Source organism: Saccopteryx bilineata, chromosome 3, assembly GCF_036850765.1.
Source record: "Saccopteryx bilineata isolate mSacBil1 chromosome 3, mSacBil1_pri_phased_curated, whole genome shotgun sequence".
In the NCBI taxonomy this organism is placed as follows: Eukaryota; Metazoa; Chordata; class Mammalia; order Chiroptera; family Emballonuridae; genus Saccopteryx; species Saccopteryx bilineata.
The window spans coordinates 245,488,920-245,509,865 of NC_089492.1; the positions used below are offsets into that span (position 1 = coordinate 245,488,920).

General features: G+C 38.0%; 1 protein-coding gene across 3 annotated transcripts in view; it reads right to left on the reverse strand.

The window, feature by feature from the left end:
- Positions 1-4,187: 4,187 nt before the first annotated feature.
- PRKAA2 (protein kinase AMP-activated catalytic subunit alpha 2) overlaps positions 4,188-20,946 on the reverse strand; it is a 75,649-nt gene continuing 58,890 nt past the window's right edge. For all 3 annotated transcript variants that reach the window (XM_066269084.1, XM_066269085.1, XM_066269086.1), the window contains 3 exons: positions 15,536-16,040; positions 13,688-13,814; positions 4,188-12,040 (listed from right to left, as the gene is read on the reverse strand). In XM_066269084.1, coding sequence (XP_066125181.1) covers positions 11,802-12,040; positions 13,688-13,814; positions 15,536-16,040 — 871 coding nt within the window. In that variant the 3' untranslated portion in view covers positions 4,188-11,801. The remainder of the gene's footprint in view (positions 12,041-13,687; positions 13,815-15,535; positions 16,041-20,946) is intronic.

The window sequence follows — 20,946 nt, forward strand, 5'->3', positions numbered from 1 at the left end:
AGCTAAAACAATCCTGGTAGGGGAGGGGGAGCAGGAGCTACCACACTTCCCAGTTTCACTATACTAAAAAGCTACAGTGATCAAAACAGTATGGTATCAGCAGTAAACAGATACACAAACCAATGGAACAGAATTGAGAGCCCAGATATAAATCCACACATATATGGACAACTAATTTATGACAAAAACCCCAAAATACCTAGGAATAAATTTAACCAAGAATGTAAAAGACCTGTACTTGGGAAATTATAAGACAGTGAAGAAAAACTCTGAAGAAGATACAAACAAATAGCGTGCTCATGGTAGGAAGAATTAACATCATTAAAATGTCTATATTATCCAAAACAATCTATAGATTCAACACAATGCCTATCAAGATATCAATGGTGTATTTCAGAGAACTAGAACAAATATTCCAAAAATTTATATGGAATTACAAAAGACCCCAAATAACTACAGCAATTTTGAGAAAGAAGAAAAAAGTTGGAGGATCATGCTACCTGGTATCTAACTAGACTACGAGGCTATAGTAATCAAAACAGTATGGTAGTGGCATAAAAACAGACATAGGTTGATGAAACAGAATAGACAGTGCAGAAACCAACCCACACCTACCTGGTCAACTAATATTTGACAAAGGAGGCAAGAACATACATAGGGGTAAAGATAGTCAACTCAATAAATGGTGTTGGGAAAACTGGACAGATATGTTTTTTTTAAAAATGAAACTAGACCACCTTCTTACCCATACAAGAATAAACTCATAAAGGGTTAAAGACTTAAATGTTAGACTCAAAACTATAAACCTCCTGGAAGAAAACATAGGCAGTGCAATCTTGGACATTTCTCATAGCAATATTTTTTTTCTGATATAACTCCTCAGGCAAGGGAAACAAGAGAAAAGATAAACACATGCGACTGCATCAAATTAAAAAGTTGTGCAGAGCAAAGGAAACCAGTGAAATGTAAAGACAACCCACCAAATGGAAAAATATATTTGCCAATACAGCTGATAAGGAATATCCAAAAAATATATATAAAGAACTTACAAAACTCAACACCAAAAAACCCAAACAATCCAATTAAAAAATGGGCTAAGGACCTGAATACTTTTCTAAGGACATACATATGGCCAATAGATACATGAAAAGATGTTCAACATCACTAATCAGAAAAATTCAGATTTAAACCACAATGAGATATAAGCTCACACCTGTCAGAATGCCTACCATCAATAAATCAACAAACAAGTGTTGACGAGGGTGTGGAGAAAAGGGAATCGTTGTGCCATGTTGGTGGGAATACAGATTGGTGCATCCACTGTGGAAAGCAGTATGGAGTTACCTCAAAAAATTAAAAATGGGGCCCTGGCTGGTTGGCTCGGTGATAGAGTGTCGGCCTGGCGTGCAGGAGTCCCAGGCTCGATTCCCAGCCAGGGCACACAGGAGAAGCGCCCATTTGCTTCTCCACCCCTTCCCCTCTCCTTCTTCTCTGTCTCTCTCTTCCCCTCCCGCAGCTAAGGCTCCACTGGAGCAAAGTTGGCCAGGGCGCTGGGGATGGCTCCATGGCCTCTGCCTCAGGCGCTAGAGTGGCTTTGGTTGCAACAGAGCAATGCCCCAGATGGGCAGAGCATCACCCCCTGGTGAGCGTGCCGGGTGGATCCCGGTCAGGTGCATGCAGCAGTCTGTCTGACTGCCTTCCCGTTTCCAACTTCAGAAAATACAAAAAAAAAAAAAAAAATTAAAAATGGAACTGCCTTTTGACCCAGTAATCCTACTTTTGGGAGTATATCCTAAGAATCCAAAATATTAATTTGCACCCCTTTATTCACTGCAGCGTTATTTACAATAGCCAAGATCTTTGGAAACAGCCCACGTGCCCATCAGTAGCCCAGTGAATTAAAAAGCTGTGGTACATTTACACAATGGAATACTACACAGTCATTAAAAAAAATCTCTTACCTTTTACCACAGCATGGAAGGACCTGGAGTGCATTATGCTAAGTTGAAATAAACCAGTCAGAGAAAGGCAAGTACCATATGATTTCACTCATATGTGTACTCTAATGAAAAAACAACTAACAAGTAAAATAGAGACAGACTCAAGAGAGCAGGAGGATAGCTGTCAGGGTAGGGGGTATCTGGGTGAGGGGGTAGGATTGAGCAAAAGAAGAACAAAGAAAAAACTCATGGACATGGACAACAGTGTGGTGATTGCTGGAGGGAGGTGGAAGATGGTACGGGGGGGATAAATGGTGATGAATGGGAGGGAGGTGGAAGACGGTACGGGGGGATAAATGGTGATGAATGGAGACTTAAGTTGGAGGGGTGGACACAAAATATGGTGTACAGAGGTGTACTGGAAAATTGGGCATTTGAAACCCATATAATTATGTTAAACAGTGTCACCCCAATAAATTCAATTAAAAATAAAAATTACATATTAAATAACAAAAAAATTAATGGTTTAGGAAAACTGGATTGTCACATGCCAAAGAATGAAACTAGACCACTATTTTACATCACATACAAAAATTAACTCAAAATGCATTAAAGCCTTGAATGTAAGACCTGAAACAATAAAATACATAGAATAAAACATAAGCAATAAGCTTATGGACAAAGATCTTAGTGGAGTTTTTGTGAATTTGACTCCCAAGGCAAAAGGAACAAAAACAACAAAGAAATAGGTCTACATCAAACTAAAAGCCTTCTACACAGCAAAGGAAACCATCAAGAAAACGAAAAGGCAACCACTTGAATGGGAGAAGATATTTGCAAATGATATCTTTTCTTTAACACAAAATTGATACCCAAAATATATAAAGAACTCATACATATTAATGATAAAAAAGAAACAATCCAATTAAAAAGTGAGCAGAGGATCTAAATTGACATTTTCTAAGGAAGATATAGAGATGGCCAACAGGCACATGAAGTCAACAGCACTAATTAGTAGGGAAATGTAAATCAAAACCACAATGAGACATCACACCTGTTAGAATGGCTATTGTGAAAAAGACAAGTAACAACTGTTGGGGGGGAAGTAGATAAAAGGGAACCCTTATACATTGTTGGTGGGAATGTAAATTGGTGCAGCCACTATGGAAAAGAGTATGGAGGTTCCTTAAAAAAATAATAATATGATCCAACAATTCCTCTTCTGGGTACTTATCCAAGGAAAAGGAGAACACTAATGGGAAAAGATTTATGCCGATGTTCATTGCAGCATTACTTACAATAACCAAGACATGGAAATAACCTCCTAAGTGCTCATCGATGGATGAATGATCAAGAAATTGTAGTTTTATATATAAACACACACACACAGAATACTACTCAGTCATAAAAAAGATAAAATATTGCCATCTGCAACAAAATGGATGGATCTTGAGAATATTATGCTAAGTGAAATAAGTCAAACAGAAAAGGACAAAAACCATTACTCCACTCATGTGAAATACAAAGATAAAAAGATAAATGAACAAACCAAAAAAATAAAATAAAACTGAGATCCAGACAACAAAGTGGTGGTCACTGGGGAAAGTGGGGTGGGGTGAGGGCAAACGGGTAAAGGGTGTCAGATCTATAATGACGGGTGGACACCCGACTTTTGGAGATAAGAACACTGTAGTGTACAGAGATACCCAATTATAACGTTGTACACCTGAAAGTATATTATTAACCAGTTACCTTAATAATAAAAAAATTGGGTTAAGTCACTAAGTTCATGGTAATCTGTTATGGCAGCAACAGAAAATAATACAATGGCTAAAGTTAGAAGCTACAACGTACAACAAAGAAGACAAAGATGGTAATGAAATCTCCAAGGAGTCTGAGGCAATCTTTTTCTACAACAGCTTTTTCTGTAACTATTAACTGACATGCAGAGTATTAGCTTAATAATTGAACAGAAACAAAAATAGCTTTCAAATTAACCAGAGTATTTGACTTTGTGAAAAAGCTTATCAGCAATTGAATATGCTTTTTTCTTTTGTTACCTATGAGTTTGTGCAGTACATGTATTAACTAGGGTGAGCCTATACCTATGAAAGGCGATGTAATTCAAAAAGACATCTTTGCCAAAGTTACTGAAGGACATATCCTTACCACTGATCACTGAACCCTCAAAAAATATTCCTAACGAACAAAACTGAAGTTTGACGCTTAGTTATTAAAACACATAAGCACTGGGAATCTGGTCTTTATTTTTTTCTTCCTGAAAGCAAATTACAAAAAGTGATCCCAATTTCAACAACTAAAGACATTATTTTAAGTTAACTTTGCCATTGATTTGAAAGAGAGAGAGGAAAGAGGGGAAGGGAGAGAAAGAGAAGTATCAACGCATTTCCCTTAGTTGTTTCATTCAGTTGTGTACTCATTGATTGCTTTTCCTACATGCTCTGACTGTGGGTCGAACCTGTGACCTCTGGCATACTGGGTCAAAGCTTTACCCACTGAACCACCCAGCCAGGGCCTAAAAACATTTTAATAGATATATAATCAAGTGTTTCAACAGTTTAATGTATCAGCCTATGGATTTTTTTTCCTTTCTCAAAGATGGTCTAAGAAAGAATGCAGAATATTCTTGGAAAAAAATGAAATAATATTCAATCTTACACTTTCTTGATTGTCATGGACATAACCTAATGGCTGTCAACTTTAAGTTTTATTTGGTGCAATCAAAATTCACTATATGATATTTAAGTATACATGATAAAGAATACAAGCAATCTTCCTAAAACAATAATTAAGTTTTACTATGCTTAGAGTTTACAGTTTTGTAACAATTTTACATTAAACACTCAGAACATTGTACAAGCACACATTTGTGAACAGTCTTGAGAAAAAGCTGTATTTTGGTACATTAAGGCAGCTTCAGCCAACATTTTAAAAAGTACTGAATATTTTTTGCAACAAAAGACAAATTTGATAACTCAATATTCAATGTGTTCAAGAAATCTTAAGTCACTTAAAACAAGGATACCATAATTTGTGAAACTGTGGTTTTAAACATTTTTACTACTATATTCTTACCACATAAAACTTACCTAAAATCAAGATACTCATCCTATCAGTATCAAACATACCTATAGAAAAAGGTGAGGATTTACATTAAATACGAGGATAATAAACCCTGTATGTAAACAAGGGCCTTCAAACAGTTTCTCACACACACCTGTGAGGTAGGTTATTATCCACACTTTGCGGATGAGAAAACTAACTGTGGTTGTGACCTGCTGACACAGCAGCCAGTGAGACTCAGATTCCAGATTAGATATGTCCTTTGCTCTACATCAAGTCTTTCCTTGACAGACTTTTTATGAGGGTTGAAATATCAAGATTGTTATTCGTCACATTTATTTTGCACACACGAGAAGGCAGCCAAACTTTCAACAAGGTGACTTAAAAGTAAAGCGACACAAGAGAAATAGAAAAATACATCCAGTGACCAGCTCCCAGCGGGGAGAGGCTGAGGTCTGGCCCAAGGAGCTTGAAAACCAGCAAGCCCAAAGCAAGCCGTGTGGTCGTTCAAAGAGAGCAGATACAAAGAAAAGTGGGAGGAGTTACAACAAAAGAAAATACAGTTTAAACAAGTTTTTGACTAATTTTTACTGTTCCTATAATTTAAGAGAAGGCACAATTAAGGTGTTTTTGTTTTTAGATCAGATCTGTTTCTTTTCCATTTTAGGAAAATGGTATCTGTCTTAAAAAATGGCCTTTCTTTGTAACAAAATTTACTTAAAAGGAACTTTTAGTTGTGAAAAATGCATGCGTAAATTAGCAGCAAAAACTAACTATGGGATTCTCCTTGGCTAGAATGTTCCTATTTCTCCTTGAAATTTTAAAGCAACACAAAGTAGCAAACCTTGAATAAGCAAACGAACCAAAAACACACTGTATGAACCTTGTCAAGATTCTGTGAATGCTCAAAAAAGTTTTCATGCTAGGATATTCTACAAATACTTTTTCCTGTAAAGCGCGCTCTACTCTAGAATTTCCTTAATTGCACTTTACTGGAAGTGAAACTTACCTACCCTGCTTGTCCCAATAATCATGAGCTACTTCCATAAAATCTAAACTGCTGTAGATATAAACAATAGTTATCAAAATTCACATACACAGTTGTGGCTGCAAACTGGCATTGCTATGCAAGGCTGGCAGTAAACATTAACATCAGCTCACAAAATTAATTCAGGCCCACAGTCTGGTAACTTCTAGACCAGCCTGATTCTTATCAGGTTATGGCTGAAAAAGTTTAATTAAAACCCAATCCAGTCTGAACCGTGGGTCCTGCTTGCTCTGCTATTACTGTTCAGTGCCATCAAATGCATAATTATATGTGGGAAAGGCTAGTAAGAATGCCAGCAACTTGTTTAAATAAGATTTATATAACTTTTAAAGCTCATCAAACAAAAATTACACTTCAAAGGTTTATAAGGTTTGAGAGAATCTCCATCAAGCTAATAATAATTAGGTAGTTTGTGAATAGAAATATACTCTATGAAAATAGTGTTTTACCATCTAATATGCATATAAAATAAAAAATCATCAATCTGTATATGAAATTTAGATAAGCCTAATTCAGATAACAGTCAACAACTATAATAATTTAGGGTAGGGGCGGGAGCCTCTGTAGTTTTACTTTCTAAAAAGGTTGTATTATAACCACCATGTAAATTAAAGAAGCATGTCCTAAAAAGTTTCTCCTGTATTTCGTAAGCACCGTCAATAACTTACAAGTACTTGCAAAATTCAATGTTAACCCTAAATTTTGTAATTACACCAAGTTGGTACAATCAACTGGTTCCAATAATTAAACTCCCAAACATTCCGTTAAGATGACATCATGTCACTCTATGATTTGAACGCAATCCCTCTGTGTTTATCACTCAACCCCTCAGCTGTTCCCGTGGTTCAGACTGTCCCCCCACCAGGAAGGTGGTATCTAAGAGCAGTGGTCCTCGCGGACACTTGAATGCGTGAAATCTTTACAAAGAGCGTTCTGGCCCTGCTTCCTCCTCTGGAAAGTGGTTACCTCACAAGGTTACTTACTGCGTGTTAAGTTCATAGAGGTGGTGGGTCTCTCAATCTAAAAATCACTATAAAAATGTAAGGAACACTCCTATCACTTCAAATTAGCCACATTTTGCTTTATGTCAAGTGCACATGATGTTTTTAACAGGCTTGGTTTTCTGAATGATTTCTGCCATTTGTATTCCAGGAGGCAGCTGCAGTTAGAAAATAAATCAAGTATAAACCTTCCAAATGCCTCACCAACATAGAGAACATTCTTACTAGTATGAAAACTCTAAATATATAAATAGTGGACACTAACACAAATCATGTAAGACAGAACTTTAAAGCTCAAAGGTACCTCAGAGGTCTCTTCATCTATCCCTCCCGCTTTAGAGGTTACAAAAATGAATCCCAATATAGGAGGGGACTTACCAACAGATTGCACATTATCCCTCATCCAGAATTTCTAATAAAGTAGAATCTCTGAGAACTATCATTAAAATAAATTAATTCCTTATTTTAAAAGTCAGTGACAAGATAACCGGGTAAAGAAATGCCAGATTGAAAAGCTAGAGGGATTTTGAAAACAAACAAAAACATGCAGAACTGTGACCATGTCTAGAATTTAGATAATGAGATTTCACAAGCATTCATAGGATTTCAATGATTAACCAGTGAACAAGCAGTCAATGTCTGTGGCAGACACCTTCCAAGCTTTTACATTGTACGAACAGAAAGTGCAGTGCTTACATGAATTCAGTATGCTGCACAATTAACAGAGGGTCCAGATAAATCCAAGCAGTCAGAAAATCTGTAACAGTTGTCCATGATTATGTTCTCATTTATGTCTCACCTAATACTAAAAATCAGCTTCTATTCCCTGAGTACAGACTGGCTAGGGAATGAGAATGCAAGCCCAGAATTATTTAACTGTCATGGAAAACCGATTTGTAGAAAACAGAACTACCTGTACTGCAAACAGAGAAATTCCCTGACACAGAACTATGATCGTCTCTGATTTAATTTATGCTCCTGGATTCTCTTTGTAGAGGGCTAGTATCAAGGAATGCAAACACTACAGGTTACAAAAGTATCTATTAACTTGATCGAAACAAAAATTCAACTTATAATAGGTTTGCCCACCTCCCTCCCTACAAATTCAATTTGAGATGTTGTTTGTTCCTACATTAAAGGATAGGAATTAGATCTAAATATGGTGTCCTACTTAAAAGTATTTAGAAAATGTTCACTGAATACACATTTTGAAAGTAAGAATCAATGATATTGACTCATTATCCATAGAGCCATAAGCATTAGTCACTAGTCTCTTAGTACTTTTTTACAAGTGATCTTGTTCAAGATTTTTCAGTTACTCATCAGCATAAATAATAAATTTTGCTCCCAAACAATACCTCCTGAATAAGGAAATCGAGATGCTAGGAAACAAATTGTATCTATACACACTTCTGTGTAGTCCAGCTCAAGATGACTATGTCCACAGGTTAAAATGAAATTATTCTGACTCTGAACCAGATCGTCTCCAACAACTGATAAAAGGAAATCCTTATTCTTAACTATCCTAATTATGACAACCTGGGACAATAATTTTCCTAAAATAGTACCTTCCAATTTTTCCCCCCATGGGACAGAAAGTTTAAAAACGTGTTCAAATTAATTCTCGCAAAGCAGGGTTAAACAAAGTGAAATGGTGGTCTTTCGTCACAGAAGGACTCAGCAGAGTCTTGACCACTCATGCCCTCTAACCCTCCAGCAGGGGAGTCGCATGGGACCTTTCCCAGACTTGCTCAGATGGAATCGTTCTGCAGGCCATCTCGCAGGATACACTCTGGGAGGTGGGTACTCTTCTAGGGCCCTATGGGGTCCATTTCCATGATCTGCCTAAGGTTTTATCTATAAGCTACTAACAGGCATTCTCTTCCAGAATTTTAACTGGAAAAAAAATCATTGTTCCTACCCAGCCCGACCTACCTTATACACACTCACAATTCACCAGTTTGTGAGATTGAAATGTGGGAGTGTAGTACTGATCCCTTCCCTCTCTGCTCAGGAGCAACAAGCCTCCTCTGATGTTCTAGTTCCTGTTATACTGGACTAAGCCTCTTGTAATCTTCTCTCCACAAAAAAAAGTCTAAATTCACACAATAGCTGTGCTTTAAAAACTTAAACAAAAATCAAAACTGTGACCCTTGGTTCTCCTAAAATTCAACTAGTACCTACTGAACTGTAGATATTCATGAATACTGGCAAAAATGAGAAAACAGTAAATAATTTCTAACTTTCAAAATATGATAATCATCCATATAATTTTGATATGAATAAGTTTCTTATATATGATTAAGACTAATGAAGTTAAAATACCACTGCATTCCTTCCTGCTGTTTCCCAGCCTTCAAAATTGTTGGGGATTTTGTCACTAAGGAATCAGACTAGTTTCTTATTTCTAAGGTCATCTCATTTACTGTCAGGCAAATGTTATGAGGTGGTCTTGTTTATCCCAAAAGAGGTATTCACACATTTGGAGATGCCAAAATTATGCTTTATCAATAATGCACATCAGACTAATACAACAGGACTACTGCTCATCTCTATAAAAATAGTCACAAAAAAGCACCATTTGGTGCCACTAGGTGGCAACCTTTCAAAGGTTTAAACCTAAAACTTCTTAATTGCAACCTCACCTTCTTTCTCAACAAGGATTCCTTTTATTTTGATATTAAGAAATCGAACTTAAACAATTACTTAACAAAAAAAATTTTTTTTTAATATCTACAAAATAATACAATATAACACTGAAAATTCCTGACTCATTTAAAGGTAGACATGCTTGTCTTCCATAAATGCAGGAGAAATTTGGTCTAACATTCTCATTTGCTTCTGGTAGGAAACATTTTTGGCAAAGAGAAACCTGTCAAGGCTTAGTCACTTTTTGATTTCAAGAGCTTAATCTTTTCTAGGGTCAGGTGAATGAGATTGTTAATTATTACATACTAAAGAAAACAAATGAATAAATACAAACTAGATAAATTATACATAATTTAAAAATTACTTTTCCTAACATAAAATTAATAAGCTATTATCTACCCTGCTGCATATAGGTTGTGTTTTTAAGATTAAAAAAAAAATTACTTGGACAAAATAAAAACTGTTTGGTTTTTCACCTGACCAGGCGGTGGTGCAGTGGATAGAGCATTGGGCTGGGATGCAGAGGACCCAGGTTCGAGAGCCTGAGGTCGCCAGCTTGAGCGTGGGCTCATCTGGTTTGAGCAAAAAGCTCACCAGCTTGGACTCAAGGTTGCTGGCTGGAGCAAGGGGTCACTCAGTCTACTGAAGGCCCACAGTCAAGGCACATATGAGAAAGCAATCAATGAACAACTAAGGTGTCACAATGAAAAACTGATGATTGATGCTTCTCATCTCTCTCCGTTCCTGTCTATCCATCTCTCTCTGTCCCTGTAAAAAACAACAAAAAACAAAACTGTTTGGTTTTCCTTTAAAAGCATTGGTGTGTGAAAACATATATGTATATATGTAAACAACAGATATATTTATAAGAGAGAATTTTTTTACTGTCTAAGGCTTCCTTGCCCTAAGAGTTTCAACAGTGAAGGTCACAACCTATGAAGCTTTGGAGTTAAATTAAAGCCCTTAAGGCCAGAACAGTGTTTTCAAATTAAATGGCTAGCAACCAAGACTTAGAACAAAGAAAGGACAACAGAGAAGATTTAAAAGCTGATCCAATCAGCCACAAAGAAGCAAACAATAAACAGAGACAACGGTGACCAGGGAAACTGAGGAAGAGGGTGGCTGCAATTATAAACTTCAGATGAAGAATTAACTTGAGGGATGAAACAACACACACGCACACACTAAGAGATCAAAAATAAGAATTCTCTTTTAAGGGACCATTGATCTTTTGCTTTGTTTCATGTAACTATCAATTTTCATCATGCTTGATAAAGTATAAAAATAAACAATCAAAAAGAATTTGAGAAAGGTAGGTTTTAAAGGCATGTTTGAAAATAAATGTAAGTTTATGACAGAAGTTGCTGCAATTCCAGATGTCCTAATACTGAATAGAACCTTGAAGGCTCTTAAAATAAGTATATTATTCATGGAACTATCAAGATAAAACCTCTAGTTGGTTATACTTGTTTTAAAGGAACCAGGAAATCATGGTTACCTGTTTCAGGACCTCAGCTTTTTCGTCAAACACTAGGGAAAAATTGCTAGAACTTGGCTTCTAAAATTTTGGGGAAAGGCTTTTACAATTTCAACATTTAAATACTATCTTACTAATGGTTCTTTTTTAATCTTCCTGTGCAAAAGAATTAGGTGCATAAACATACTTCAAGCCTGCTGAAACTGTTAGGATGTAAACTGATTCCCCTACCCTGAAGAGGAAAGCGAGGAGGGGCTGCCTAACCACCCTTCGACTCACAGGGCTCACCCGTGAAGGTCTATTAATCATCTGTACAGAATTCACAATTTTAATTAACAAGCTTCATCAATGTTCACCTATTAAAGATACTGCCTATATAAATTCATCATAGACAAAATAGAATTACATATTTCTACAGGTAAATAAATGTCAGGCTTTTTTGTTTTCAGTAATTTCAATGGCATTGAGTGTCCCCTGTCGATATTCATGTCTGTCAATCAGCATTTTAGAGTGTATGATACACATGAATAAAATAATAATTTAAAGAATATATGTGATTTTCACAGTGCAATAACAGAAAGATATAAACTAGGAAAAGATCATCAGCGGGCTAAAGTAGTAATCAGACTGGCACACATTTCAAAAAAGTCCATGGTGTGACTGCCCAGGCGCGGGGCGGCCGAAGACAAGGTGCTCCCGGTCAAGGAGCCAGTGAGGGAGCTGGAGAGCGAGTGGCTCTCGGGAGTCGCAGAGTCAAAGCTCGATCTCGGTTTGTGTAAGCCGGCGGCAGAACAGGAACGCTGAGGGGTTGAGGACCCAGACCTCTGCTCCACCACCTCATCTGAAACGGACCACAAAATAGCAATTCATTGGAAAGGTATATTTGCCCCAGTCCCTCCTATAAGATGCCGTATTCAAAATATTCAGTAGGAAACACACCTGAACAAAGGTGACTTAAAAATAAGTGTCATATTTCAGTGTTTTAAGAGCAGGGTGACAACACCTATTCCCTCCCACAAGCATAACAGACATCACTAATCAATCACAACACTCCCATACAGTCAAAACGTGACCCCACAACCCCTTCTCAACAAGGACTTGGCATTAACTTTGAAATCAAACTGATATTCTTGCATATGTAGAAGCACATCCTTAAATTGTTCTGGCAGTGTATCAACAAAATATTATGTATGATAAAAATAAAATTTACCATCACACCGTGGTTCTGAACCTTTGGTGCACTGGAATTGCCTGAGGGGAGGGGTGAGGGAAATCTTTTTAAAAATACAGATTCCCAGTTTCCCATCTCCAGAGATTCTGACTTAGTAGGTCTGGGGATAGCTCACAAGAATCTGCATTTTATTAAGAACTCTGTAATTTCTTTCTTTCTTTTTTTTTTTTCTTGTATTTTTCTAAAGTTAGAAGTGGAGAAGCAGTCAGACTCCCACATGTGCCCGACCAGGATCCACCCGGCATGCCCACCAGGGGGCGATGCTCTGCCCATCCAGGGCATTGCTCCGTTGCAGGCGGAGCCATTCTAGCACCTGAGGTGGAAACCATGAGCTGTCCTCAGCACCCAGGCCAACCTCGCTCCAATGGAGCCTTGGCTGCAGGAGGGGAAGAGAGAGAGAGAGAGAAAGGAGAGGGGGAGGGGTGGAGAGGGGGAAGGTTGGAAAGGGGGAAGGGTGGAGAAGCAGATGGGCACTTCTCCTGTGTGCCCTGACCGGGAATCAAACCCAGGACTTCCACATGCCGGGCTGATGCTCTACCGCTGAGCCAACCAGCCAGGGCCAAGAACTCTGTAATTTGATGATGGTGGTCTGGGACTAGATAAACACTGCTACAGATGATGCTAATTTGAGAATAAAATTCGAAAGCTCTGTTTAAAACAACTTCCTTATATTTGTATTCAGCTCTTCTCTTGTTCCATTCAGCACCTGACTGCTGGCTGATGCTATTTTTATTCTACTTTGAAGGAAATACACAGGTTGACTCCTGGTACACACTACATGTTTGGTCAGGACCTCGTCCCCGGCTCCTTTGGTTCCCAGACAGCCACAGCACCAAAATCTAACCTACATCCCAGAAGAGGCCTATCTGGTCACCGTGGCCAAACAGGATGAAAGAAGCTGATGAAGAAGTTTAGATATTGTAATGCTAACAGCAATAATATGTGAATGAGGAAGCGTGACAAAGAACGTGACATAAACTGATTTTAGGTAAAAATTGCTTTCCTGGTTTTTGCTCCACCGCCAACACTTCAGGTGACTTTATGGCAAGGATGCACTTCTTCTGGAAAGGTGCTGGATTAGAGACATCCCGTGGGTCTTTATCCTTTTCATTTCACTTACGTTTTTAGCTAGATCTAGATTACTGAAAAAAACAGCATAAAAAACCTACCCACCAGGCCTCTGAGATGATTTTAACATCTTGTTAACTAGTGGCAAGTCTTATCTTCTCAGAGCTCATGCCTGCACAACTTCCTTACCATCAATGCTTTTAAAGTCCAAAAGATAGCTTCTACTGTCAACCAGGTAAAGCTGTAAGCTCATTTTCACATAATTGCCAGTCACTGGATTTTTTCTCCTTACCCGAAGGTGGTATGCGTTCACTACCTAAAACGAGAAACCTTTGTTAAGGAATGTTAAAACCAACAAACTATAAAATAAAATATCTCCCTATTCTTACTGCAAAGAATATCAAAACAAATCACTGATAGAGGTGGGATAAAGAAGAAATTCCTGAATGTTCCTTTTTTTATATTACATGGTAATTTAGTATTTTTAATCCCCACTACTAATACTGTGTGTGTACAGCGACTAAAATGAAAAGGAACTCAGGGATTATAAAGTCTAGCCTTCACTGTAGATATGCCTCCCTCCAAAACATCAGTAATGATTTTGGTTGCCCAGCCTCAACTTGAATAATTTTACCTATAAATATGGAGTAGAAAAAATAAAGGGAAAGTACTATATTACAAGTTTGCAGCAGGCACTGTAACAAGTACTGTCACAAAATTTAAGTTATCACAAAAAATCCTGTGAGAAAGATATCATCTGCCTTTTGGAGATAAAAAGATTCTGGGTTTGCAAAAACATCTATCAAATTAGTTACAAAAATTTTTCAGTTAAGAAATTTTCAAGATATTAGCATCTCTTTTTTCAAATGACTAAATAGTAAGTGCTTCAGAAAAGAGAGATCTGAGTTTTAAATAGCTTTAAGGAAATACTTTATGCATTTTACGTATAAATAATGAAATGAAAATGACTTATTTATTCAAACATGTCAAATGAATATTTACATTGTATGTTTAAATGTTTTTCTTCTACCTTTAAAAATACATTCACAATCCTCAAGAAAGAATAAGTTAAAGGAATAGCTGAGATTAAAAAATGTCCCCCCCTCAACAAATAAATGGAACTGAAATGAATTTGAGCACTTTTTTTTTAAAGTAAAATGTGAGCTGAGAGTAAGAAAAATATAACTAAGGATTAAAAACACCAGCCAAATAACAGAGGTTTTCTCAAGAGAAAAGTCAGACACTGGCCAGCTGGCTCAGTGGATAGAGAGCATTGGCCCAGCATATGGTTGTCCCAGGTTCAATTCCCAGTCAGGGCACACAGGAGAAGTGACCATTTGCTTCTCTCCCTCCCTCTCCTTTATTTCTTCTCCACCTACAACCAGTTGGCCTCTGGAACTGAGAATAGCTTGGTTGGTCCAAGCGCATCAGCCTAAGGCACTAAAAGTAGCTCAGTGGATTCCAGCATCGGCCCAAGACAGGGGTTGCAGTGTACCCCGGCTGAGGCACATGTGGGAGTCTGTCTCTCTATCTCCCCTCCTCTCACTTCAACGAGAGAGAGATAGACTGAATAAATATATTCTGATGATATAATCTGTATTGACCACTACCAGCAACTGCTACTGGCAAAAAGAAAAACCCTGCCTAAAAAGGAAAGGAAACACAAACTATCTTTGAAGATGCATGACTTTTTACTGCTATAATGAATACCGAAAGAGGCTATTTTCTCAATTAACTTCAAGTTGATTACTTTTTGTTTCTTTGATAAATAATGCTATTTTTTTAAATAAAAAAATATGTAGATCCTCAACATCAACACTGTTCTTCCTTACACAGGTTGGTTTTGTTTTGAATGCACATGGTATATGACTGCAAAGAAAGGCATTTATATCCAGAAGCATCAAGACCACTAAATTTATATATAAATCAAAAACAACTTTTTTATTGACCCCAGTATTCAATTCGGCCGCTCAGAGCAACTTACTATACAAAAAAAAAAAAAAAAGGCTTCTACAAATGATCTTAACAAATTCCCACCTTCCATTCAAAATCCAGCTGCTTCATAGCTCGGTAAACTTCAGCCATAATGTCATATGGTTTGCTTTGACTTCGGATTCCAAGATGCCACTTGGCTTTCTTTACAGCTAAAGATTTGGGCTTAGTTGTGTTCAGTGCATCCAATGGACATCTTGCTTTAGGGCTGTCTGCTATTAGAGGTGGCATCCTTTCTGGATGAGGTTTCAGGCCTGGGGGAATGTGCATGGCACTGTCGTCCATGAAAGAACCAGTTGGGGGACTAGAGGCGAGGTAAAACTCACTGGCTTGGTTCATTATTCTCCGATTGTCAATAATAAGATGATAAGCCACTGCAAGTTGGTCTTGAGGGTCACCACTATACAGACTGTTCATGACTTCTGATTCTGTACACTCAAATTTTTCACACACTTCTCTCACAGCCTCATCATCAATGACGTTAGCATCATAGGAGGGGTCTTCAGGAAATAAGTAACTGGGCAAATCTTGTTTAAACCATTCATGTTCTCTAGGAAAAATACCACAATACACTATTGTAAAAACATGCTTTGACAAGTCCCAAATAATTTAGACATGGGGCAATACAATGTAACAGAATCAGAAAGACCTGCTCCCTAGACACTTAATGGCTGTGTGATCCTAGGTAAGTTAATTAGTGTTTACCCTCAAATAACTACTGGTTATTCAGACTTGGGTATTTGACTGACATTTTCTCAAAAATAAACTGAACCTGTCACCGTGAAAAAGACAACTGGAAGTATTTGATGTCAATGATAAAAATCTAAGCTTTCAAGCAAAATTTGTATAATTTGTATCTGTCTTCATGAGCCTAAACATTTTCCAAAACATAAAGACTTTTCTGGTAACTTTGTAGTGGTAGCAACAATAAATGGGTGTGTGTGTGTGTGTGTGTGTGCTTTCAAACAAAATTTGTATAATTTGTATCTGTCTTCATGAGCCTAAACATTTTCCAAAACATAAAGACTTTTCTGGTAACTTTGTAGTGGTAGCAACAATAAATGGGTGTGTGTGTGTGTGTGTGTGTGTGTGTGTGTGTGTGTGTTATTTTTCTGAAGTTAGAAGTGGGAGGCAGTCAGACTCCCACATGCGCCCACCCGGGATCCACCCTGCATGCCCACTAGAGGGCGATGCTCCATTGCAGCCAGAGCCATTCTAGCTGATGCAGAGGCCATGGAGCCATCCTCAGCACCCAGGCCAACTTTGCTCCAATGGAGCCTTGGCTATGGGAGGGGGAGAGAGAGATAAAGAGAAAGGAGAGAGGGAAGGGTGTAGAAGCAGATGGGTACTTCTCCTGTGTGCCTGGCCGGGAATAGAACCCACAACTTCCACACACTGGGCCGACGCTCTACCACTAAGCAAATCGGCCAGGGCCCATATAATTTTTGATAATGTATAATGAAATGTGTCATCATTTGGCAAATCCTTATAACTCAGTAACTCAATATTTTCCAAATGACCAATGGATGATGTTACAGAATTATATATGGATATAAATGCACTCAAAATGCAAAAGGGACCAGTAGATTTCAATATAAGAAGTACAATAGTTAATGGATATGTTTTCTGATTTGGTAATAAAACTAAAATGTTAAGCTTTGGTTTCATATCAAAGGAAAATACGTACAATTATCTAAAAGCTATTAAAATGTTCCTCTCTTTTCTAGCCCCTTATATGAGTTAGGTCAACATTTAGTCCATGGACTTCAACTAATACAACACAACACACTGCAACAAACTGAATGAAGTAGTAGGTATGTGAACCTAGCTGCTGGCTCTGATTAAACCACACATTGAGAAGATTAAAAAAATGTAAAATAATACCACTGTTGTCACCATTATCTTTTGGGGAAATAAGGCTATTTTTTCATAAAACATGTTATTCAGGTTAACATGTATAGGTTTACTATTATTTTAAAGTGAGTTAAATAATTTTTAAATTTCTCATTTTTAATTGCTAATATGGTAAATTCGGATAGATATACCTGCATTAAAACACACACACATGCACACACTCTAACTCTTTGGAGACCTCAATTTTAAGAGTGTAAAGGGGTACAAAACCAAAAATTTCAAGAATCAGTCTCCTAAATCTTATATTCTGACATTTCTGGGTCTAGGATATCCCATGGACTACTCTTCCAAGATTGCGTAAGCATTACTACATGGGGGAATGGGGCACTCTCTAAGCTTAAATTCAAACCAATATATATTTTGCCTGGATACCAACTCATTTAGGAATATTCATGAAGGCCATTCAATGGGGAAAAGACACCCTCTTTCACGTCATAAAGACATTATATTCTAGCTGGATAATGATTAAACAAACACAAAATAAATATATAGTTACAAATAGACAAAATTGAAATTTCTGTGATAAAGAGTCTAATGAAAACAAGGTAAATGAGAGAATATAATTCAAAATGGGGGGCATGTGATTAGGGAAGCCACTCTGAGTAATATTGAAGCAGGTAGCAGAATGATTAGAAGTCACCTAAGCAAAGAGTTGAAGAACAGGTGCTCCCAGCAAAGAAACAATACATGCAGACTCTGAGACCGAGTTTTGCTACATTGAAGGGATGGAACCACTATCATAAAAGCATAACGAGTTTTGAGTTGGAGTGGCAAAAGATATCAGAAAGTCTGACAGCTACAGTCTACAAAAAAGGTTTGGGCATTTGAACCTATGGTTTAAAAGCAATGGAAAATTTTAAAGAGACAGGTGTGACAGGATGTAATTTTTTTTCTTTAAATTTCTTCTGCTTGTGATATAGAAATGGAATTGAAAAGACAAAAATAATAATGAAGATGGTGGTGGTGATGCTAGCACAACAGACTAAGTGAGAAATGATGGTGTGCCAGGCCTGAGAATACACCAAGATGAAACTTCATCAGCATCTAGTAGATCTTTCTATTAAACACTCATACTTTTTTAGTTGTTGGTTTTTCTTACTCTTCCCCTAACTGGGAGCTTCCTGAAATAGAGGCCATGTCTTATTTAACTATACTTCAGTACCCAATAGAGTAAATGCTCAATAAATGCAGAATAAATAATGAACAGACACATGAAAGACGAAGACAAAAGTGAATTCATTAATGAATTTATCTGCTATATCATGATAAGTATTTAATACATGTTTAGCAATAAAAATGACTGAGAGTATTAATTTTTTCAAAATAAATAATAGAAGATAAATTATATTACAAAAAAAGGAAATTATATTACATGTCTAAATCAGGTATCAGTTTCATGGTCTGTAAAATAAGATTAATAACAGCTACCTATTAAGAGTCAATGAAATAAAACATGTCAAGTATCTAGCAAAATACCTGGTATATAATAATTATTCAACAATTAGTAATTCTTTCCCTGTTAAACTGTATTTTATTAAGTCAAGAATTCCCAAACATTAAAAATCTGAATTTGGATAAATAAAAAAATTATGAAAACTACTAATTTAAGTTGCTATATTATTTTAAATTTTAAAAAATAAATGTTGCTATTTTATACTGCCTATATGCTCTTAAACTTTCACTAACATTTTCTTCTGAAGTCAGTACATAGACAAATATCTGTTTTAAAATAACACAATCAATACTTTATTCTTCTAAATGTGCTGATACAGACACAAGTATATATATTAACATATCTAATTTTCTTCCTAAGGAAAAGCCAATTAAATGAAGCAAACAATCTAAAGAAGTGTGAACACAAAAGGATTTTCCCCCTGTAAATTCATTTCCATAACTAAATCCGGTGCTAATTTACAATTCTGCATGTGTATGCATGAGGCCTGGAATGCTGGGGAAGAAAACAGTGCACGAACACAAACGGACCAGTCCTCCTTCCAGTCATGGAAACAACTGCCTCAGCCATCATTTAAATGTTACAAGAACCAGTCCTGGCCGGTTGGCTCAGCGGTAGAGCGTCAGCCTGGCGTGCGGGGGACCCGGGTTCGATTCCCGGCCAGGGCACATAGGAGAAGCGCCCATTTGCTTCTCCACCCCCCACCCCCCTCCTTCCTCTCTGTCTCTCTCTTCCCCTCCTGCAGCCAAGGCTCCATTGGAGCAAAGATGGCCCGGGCGCTGGGAATGGCTCCTTGGCCTCTGCCCCAGGCACTAGAGTGGCTCTGGTCGCGGCAGAGCGATGCCCTGGAGGGGCAGAGCATCGCCCCCTGGTGGACAGAGCGTCGCCCCTGGTGGGCGTGCCGGGTGGATCCCGGTCGGGCGCATGCGGGAGTCTGTCTGACTGTCTCTCCCCGTTTCCAGCTTCAGAAAAATACAAAAAAGAAAAAAATAAATAAATAAATAAATAAATGTTCCAAGAACCAAGGGTCTCTAAAACAGTCATTCTGGCTTATGAAGAGGAGAAGGATTCTGGAGAGCAGTCAAATGAATGTGTCTGTAAGCAAATACCTGATGAAATGTTAGGTAAAGGCCTGACCTGTGGTGGCGCAGTGGATAAAGCGTCAACCTGGAAATGCTGAGGTCGCCAGTTCGAAGCCCTGAGCTTGCCTGGTCAAGGCACAAATGGAAGTTGATGCTTCCTGCTCCTCCCTCCTTCTCTCTCTCTCTCTCTCTCTCTGTCTCTGTCTGTCTCTCTCTCTCTCTCTCCTCTCTATAATGAATAAAAAATATTTTTTAAAAAAAATGTTAGGAGGCCCTGGCCGGTTGGCTCAGTGGTAGAGCGTTGGCCTGGCGTGCAGGGGATCTGGGTTCGATTCCCGGCCAGGGCACATAGGAGAAGCGCCCATTTGCTTCTCCACCCCCCCTTCCTCTCTGTCTCTCTCTTCCCCTCCCGCAGCCAAGGCTCCATTGGAGCAAAGATGGCCTGGGCGCTGGGGATGGCTCCTTGGCCTCTGTCTCAGGCGCCAGAGTGTCTCTGGTCTCGGCAAAGCGACGCCCCAGAGGGGCAGAGCATCGCCCCTGGTGGGCAGAGCTCCACCCCTGGTGGGCGTGCCGGGTGGATCCCGGTTGGGAGCATGCTGGAGTCTGTCTGACTGTCTCTCCCCGTTTCCAGCTTCAGAAAAATACAAAAAAAAAAAAAAATGTTAGGTAAAAACAACAACAAAAAAAACCCCTCAAAGAAACATGTATAATAAGTACAAGAGAAAGGCAAGGAACCATCCTGGCTTGCGCGCACTATATAAAGGTCATAGTCAGCAACACCAGCCGCTGCACTTCCGAAGTTTCTCACATAACAAAAAATCCTTCATAGTAAACTCACTAGCAACTATTTTTGGATTCAAAATCTCTGCAAAACTTTTATTCTTTATTTCATCAACCATATATAAAATGCATGTCTCACCCTGTTTTCTATTGGAAATTTATTCAAATACTTTCTGGGCATATACTATAGCCTGACCTTCTAGCACTGCATATATAAAGATGAGGAA